Source organism: Manduca sexta, chromosome 28 (assembly GCF_014839805.1).
Source record: "Manduca sexta isolate Smith_Timp_Sample1 chromosome 28, JHU_Msex_v1.0, whole genome shotgun sequence".
NCBI lineage: Eukaryota > Metazoa > Arthropoda > Insecta > Lepidoptera > Sphingidae > Manduca > Manduca sexta.
This window is the reverse complement of record NC_051142.1, coordinates 10,145,479-10,152,651: the sequence shown is the minus strand read 5'-3', so window position 1 is coordinate 10,152,651 and position 7,173 is coordinate 10,145,479. Positions and strand designations below refer to the sequence as shown.

Below are 7,173 nucleotides of genomic sequence, written 5' to 3'. Positions count from 1 at the left end.
GTAAATTCAAAATTGTTAAATTGTTTCATGTGCAATATAATATTATTGTTCCTTGCGAATACAGAATATTCATATATTTATTTGCACTTTACATACATAACTTGTATATCGGCGTACTTAATACCAAAGTCATTCTCTCCCAGTCAATCTAAGGGTGGTGCAGATATAAATAAGGAAGGTGCATCAAGGATATTTATTAATACATAAACATCCATAAAAGTAACTATAATATATAACTATATTAAATACAAACATAATATAAGTAATATTATAAATATCTTAATACATAATATACAGATTATAAATACATGAATATATATGTACATACTAATACTTACTCCTTAACCTGACAACATAATCATTAATTATCAGCATAGAATTGATACGATCATTAAAGACTTTGCTAGCATCCTAAATGTCCGAATCAAATCGGCAGTACAACATCTTTATTAAAGAGGTAATATTTTTATGAAAATGAATATGCGAATAAATTATGTATGGAAGAAACGACAGTGAGAGGTCCAGTGGCGGGCGGCCAGGTATTTTTCGTGAGTAAGAGATCTGTATTGACTATAGTTCTGCTTCTTTTCATTTAAGTTATATTTCAAAAAAGAGTTTTGGCAACATACAGCTTAATGAGGATGTTGGACCGTATTGAATTAAACAATAGTGTTGACTATCATTATATTTATTTCACGTTCAAGGTTCCCCTATGAATAAAGGCAGGTTCGGCATCTAAAGTTACTTTAAAGGGATTAAAGAGTAGTAAACAGTTTGCGGGTGCAAGGAAATTATATTCAACTTCACTTTCTGAGTGCTTTGCCGTGTCATGTCTCTGTTGTTCCCTTAACCAGTTTCACGTCTGTCTTTAAACAGGGATCCTTGTTCAGTCTTCTTTATTTTAATGCATATTTAGTTTTTTTGGCATTATAGACCTCTCCCTACTGCGGGGAAGAGGGCTACGGCGGTATTTTGATTGGTACACCGGTGTGGGTAAAGTTCATTGATAAGGACTCGACATTTTCTTTCTTGATCGCTACGGTAAGTTGCGAAATGGTCAAGAACAATGAGATTATAGAGTAAGTATAATTTTTGGTTTATATTTTATACACTGTTCTTGAAAGGAATATCATAAATACCTAAGTAAACTAGTGTTATGATTCATTATTCAAATACCTACAATCTAAATAGTTGTGTAGAGAAATGTGAGACACGCAGTTGGGTCGCTGATAGGATTGCAATAAAATTTTATGAACGTCATTTTGCGTATTTGCTGAATGACGGTCGACCTAAATTATGTAATTGCGGGAATTAGACCTAAATAGTTTACGAAATATTAAACGTGGGACCAATTAAAACCGAACCCGAACAGGGTGGTATATCAGTTGATTTTAAGGTTTGTTTGCAGTTAAAGGTACACCGTACACGAGTCAACAGTGAACCATCAGAGCGCAGGTTTCTCTCGACGTATCCACAAATATTGACCTAGGATGTTCTTAGCGAAGATAAGACGGAGAAACAACGAGTAGTTCAATCGAATACTGGAAAGAGATGGCTCCGTTTGTATCGGAGATTAAACGTATACCTCTAAAATGTTCTCGTTGTTTACTCGGTTCATTATCGACGACTGCGTGTTATAGTAATACTGATGCATTGGGTTGTTACCACAAATCGCTTCCCGGGCGCGATATAGCAATTTACGAGTTCTTCAATGATAGATAATCTATCCAAATTACGGTTCGCGGCATGCGACCGGCCATTCCTGTAGCTGACTAGCACGTAAAATAATCCAACCGGCGTCAGAGCGATCCAGACGTGCATCGTGCTAATGTAGGTAAAGGACGTTAGCGTGTAAAGTGAAGTAGCGGCGTACCTGTCTCAATGTTTATAAATCGTATAGTGCGGTTCACATTTCGCCGAAATATGAGGCTTCTCCAATTTTTTTAAAGCCGCAGGTGATCGAGTGCAAGAGCGGGACGGCGGCGGTCTCCTCCGGCGCGGGCATGAAAGCTCACGAGGATACAGAGTTCTGTTCGAGATAGTCTTGCGTCGGCTCGAACTGGGGCCGGCCGCTTTGCGCGTCGCCACTCGTTGCGGTCGCCCAACTTCAAACGTCAAAAACTTTACGTAAACATTTGACTGTTTAAAAACCTGTACTCGCAGGTTTAAACTGTACTTTATTATTTATCTGTGCACTTAGCGGTTCATTAACGGGCACCGCATTTATTTTATAAGACTTAATTCATTTATCCCGACCAGTTTTCTATAGGAATAAGATCGTGTCTTTAATTTAGTGGAAAACGTTGAGATTGAGTGCATGCGAGACGCTGCTCCTGTTGCACCTTAAATAACGGTGAGTCTTTACTTCTTTCGAGCGTACATTTTATGGGTTTCAAAAGTGTATGTATTGGCATCTATGCCTGCTATTTTGAGATGTTACCAATGTTTCCGAACATTGCATAAAATTCATTTGCCTATTGATCAATGTTTGAAAATGTATTCATGTGTCCTGTAGTTCCTTCTCACAAATGTTTAGTACCTACGTTAATTTCACTATGTTCATATAATCTTGTATGATTAATTATTGTAAAAAAAAATATGTAGGATCTACCTTCATAAAATAATTCACCGTAATCACCTTTACCTTTGGAATAAGATAAAATATGGCTTCCAGAGCTACGTATATCATCTCATTTACTTTTGAATAAAAAAATGTATGAAAATTTATTTGTCAGTATTATTTCAGTTTATTAAAGTAAAATTTTGGCTTTTTGGTTGAAATTTGAATGATAAGCGTTTATAAAGACTACTGCAGTAAAATACGTCGAACAAGTGAAGAATACAAACATAATGAAAGATAAATATTATATCATCTTCTAGGTAATATAATAATCTTTAATTCATTAATTGGTGTAGACGGAATGATAGACACTTTAATGTAACCTCAAAAACACCTCAACTTTATTTCTGTTTGTATAATAATATTAAGTATATTTTGTTTTACTGAACATGAACTTTGAGAAAACAGAACATTCATATCAAATGTTCTTTATTTGCTAATTGGACTTTAAAATTATATTTAAATCTGATTCAACGGTTTTAATGCATTCGCAGAAAATGATTCAACGTATCCGTTCTCCTTCGAGTTTGTTTTTTGTGCATATGACTGATAAATCATTAGTTAATTATTATTTAGATATTAGTGATTAGCACTCCTAGATAGCTTTGATGTATTATTTTTGTTGGACCCACTTTATCTTACTGAAGATTTACGTCACATTCGGAAATTCATATTTTTATAGTAGGTAGTCCAAATAGTGAATGCAAAAATTTTTGTGAGACATTTTAATACATTTGACAACATTATCCGCAGAAATCAGTAGGTACGATGATGTTATCATGAACGTTTATTACCTATGTATTACATTTTTTGAATCTCGGTTACCTAAAACTTGAATAGAAATGAGCTTAAAAGAAGAAGCAATTTACCTATCTGGACAGTAGCAACTATTAAAATTGATAGGATTTCATATTGTATGAAATAAGGAGATAGTAAAATGACTGTAATAGTATTTTTTTCTATTTCCAAATGATTTACTTTTAAGAATAAAATATCATCGATTACAAAATACTTTTTGATTGATATTAAAAACGATCGCATTATGATATACAGATTGGGTAGTCACAGTCGTGTTCCGTTTTAACGACACCGTAGACAGTGACTTGTAATTATTACGTATTATGTGAATATCTAATGCCAGGTTGAAGTACCTATACAGTACCTTGCAGTGGTTTGTTATATAAACACTGGTTGGTGTCGTTATTCAGAAACTTAAATATTGTGCACGTAGTTGTTTTAAGAAAACCCGTCACAATTTGAAAATTAATGATTACTAATTTGGTTACAATTATATTGTATAGTATATATAGACATATTGCTACCCACTCACTAATTTTAAGCACGATCGTAATGATCCTGTAAAAGTTTGCATGAATTGGGTTTTCTACGAAATCTTATAATATCTAAAAAATCATATTACCCAATGGCCTGTAACCTCTGTCAGAACCATGTCGTAAACCTTGTTTCAGTTTTTAAGGTTTGGCTTGCGATGACCAGACGTTAAATACTTGCATAATTCCATTTTAGAACACTATTTGTGTATCTACTGTCGGTCAAGTAGGTACTACTGCTCTGGGTATAGCAGGAAAGCATAATATAAGGAAAGCAGACATTCGTAAATCATAAGTCACGACTGACTGACACACTTCGTATTTAGTGTGTAGTTTATAATTGTAGGTATGAAATGACTAACACATGTAACAATTATTTTCCTAGACAGAAATAAACATTCAAATTTGCAATTTGAATCAGAATTGAGTTATTTATGTACTTGATAAAAAATCGTATGAAATGATGAAATATTAAATATGTATATAATTTTTCAATGCTATAACCCGCGGTGTGTGACCATTATTTATTTAGTTAGCCGCTTTTACTCAGGCGTAATTACTGCAATTTGCTTTGAAACATGTCTCATAATTATTGATTAGAGGTGTTTGCAATAATTATAAAGATTATAAAGCACCGGCAAAAGCGTCAGTCAGTTCTTTTAATAGGTACATATAGGTAAATTGTCTGTTTTGATAATACGATTACGTATTAATTATTCTTACACATTTTTAATTTGTAATGTGTAAGGTTACTTGTATGTAATTTCTTTAAGAGGCGTATATTTTAACATAAATATACCTTTATTTTTTTTAAAAGTGAATAGTGATTCTAGTAATCGATGTGATAGTAAATAACTTTGATTGAAGTGTTATTATATATTAATGGTATGATAATAATTTAATGGCTTTCAATGTTCTCTCATGACTCCTCGCCATAACTTATTACCCTTATGGTGCCATATGAGTTAATGGACATCACAATCATAAAATTATTCACGCCATCATGTACGCCAGTATTTTTATCAACAATGATTTATGGATAATTAAAAGGAGTTATATAACGATGCACACTTTTTATTTGTTGTAATAATTGGCGAAATCTTCATAGATCTACCATGCAGTAAAAATAAGCTCATTTAATATTTTCATAAATAAGTAATTGTTTGATGTACTTATATTTTTAGATAAAATATTAGATGTAGTATTTAAATCCATGTAGACAATATTGCTGTTACATCATGAAGTTATTGGTGGCAAATTGTTAACTGAGAATCTTTTCAATATAACCTATTCTACTTTTTCGTAATAAAAATATTGATATGTGGAAATATTATTAACTAAAATAATATTATAAATACGTTTGACAAATAACATAATATAATGATATAATAATTATCTAATCCCCTGTTCTTATTGTTATGCAGAAATTTTATGACTTTACTGTTCTTTTTGATAAACTATGTTATTCGATATGAACATTTTTGCTCGCATCGATCGCAATATCGTGCTGTATAAACGGATTGCTTATTGTAATATTTTTGTTAGAGAACTATATGATTTTTTTTAATTATACATAACAAGTAATGTCATCAGGTATGAGGGTTAGAAGTACTATTATTATTTATATTTACTACGTAAATACAATTGATTATAATCGTGTTTTTGATCGTCTTTTTATTTAATAAAGTCTACGTGTTTTTATAATTTATTAGGCGCATTAAACATAAAATCCACCAGTTTTTAGCGCGCAGCTGTCCTGTTTCCCGCGTATTCGACATCCAAATGACGGATGATCTAGCAACAAAAAATCATCCAAGGAATGCAAAAAGTATCGAGGGAGTACGATGCTAAAATTAAGATTTTATGTGAAGTGATCAATTTATTAAATGAATAGATAGAGGCTGTTTGTCAGTTTTTAAATAAGCAACTAGGGCTGATTATTTTTAAAGAACCTGTTGTTTTAATGCCGATTTCTGTTGTTCTAATGACAAATATTGATATTCTGGTCAAATATAAAATTGGGAATATAAGCGAAGTAATATTGATTATACCTATGTACTGATTACATTTATTTACTCTCACATAAGTACATAGGAGCCAAGCAGTAGCTAAATTTGTCTGCAACTCAAGTGGATGGATACGGCTGGGACGGTATTCCTGTTTCCCAGAAATTGATGTAAAATAACATCATTCCTGCGTTTCGGTTATAAATTAAATACCTGGTAACTCTCCTCTCAACGAATTTCTTCAAAGATTGGCAACACAGCATACATTATCATTAGTTGTCTGTGTTGATGACTGAAGATGATTTCGGTGACTGTATATTTTTATTTGGTTTTTAAATAATTTCGGATATATTATTTCCATATCAGTTATAAAACAACATATTTATTATTAAATATATATATTTATATTTTTTTCCTTATACTAAGATTTTTTTTAACAATGTATAGTAAATCATTACAATCGATCTCATTTAAAATTAGATGCCTAATATTTTAGACTTTGGCATAAGTAACTCCAAAGCCGTTAACCGTAACAAAATGTATTACTTTAGTAAAAACATAATTCTACGAAGAAGAATTCTGTCACATTGACAATGAAAAAAGACATTATTCATATTAATCATCATGTAAAACTGCTGAGCAGAGCGTGCTTACTGAATACTGTTATCCACAGAAATTACATACGAGTAAAGTAATTTATCTTATTAATAAGGGTCTTGATCGAAATTATCCAGAGTAGTACTAAATCACCAGGTTAATAAACTCTTGTTTGCGTTGGGTTATTAAAACTTGTATTTTATGTGCGCAGTATGGACAATCTTATCATAAAGACAACAGACGTGTTGTAGAACATACAGGTAGAAATTTTTGACATATTTAACTGACGTCATTCCCCATGTCGAATGGGTCGAAGGGCTCCGCCCGCGGCTGGACAAAGAGCACAAACGCTCGATTGAATGACAATAGACGCGGGTTACGGTCCACTGCCGCGATGTGCTGCGACCCTAGTATCAGGGCTATCTACGGACTATAAAAAATTGTTATATATAGTACTTTACTTTCTACATTGGACGCTCGTAATAAATATTATTTATTGGACGATATAACGGTGTTTGAAGGTATTTATAAAAGTACACAACGGTACGCCGGTAGGTAGGCAAGACTTTGATGTATGGCTGCTAGCTCATTCTAAAATTTGTTGTTTATTTTGTAGCAA

At 32.5% G+C, this 7,173-nt stretch overlaps 2 protein-coding genes across 2 annotated transcripts in view; one reads left to right on the top strand and one right to left on the bottom strand.

Moving 5' to 3' along the window:
* Window positions 1-2,024: 2,024 nt before the first annotated feature.
* Window positions 2,025-7,173, top strand: part of LOC115445084 (extracellular sulfatase SULF-1 homolog) — a 111,793-nt gene continuing 106,644 nt past the window's right edge. Inside the window, exon 1 of the mRNA XM_037444476.1 lies at window positions 2,025-2,353. The gene's annotated coding sequence lies outside the window, so the exon portion shown is untranslated. The remainder of the gene's footprint in view (window positions 2,354-7,173) is intronic.
* The window catches only part of LOC119191013 (androgen-dependent TFPI-regulating protein-like), a 13,358-nt gene continuing 13,018 nt past the window's right edge, over window positions 6,834-7,173 (bottom strand). The window contains exon 5 of the mRNA XM_037444739.1: window positions 6,834-6,977. Coding sequence (XP_037300636.1) covers window positions 6,834-6,977 — 144 coding nt within the window. The remainder of the gene's footprint in view (window positions 6,978-7,173) is intronic.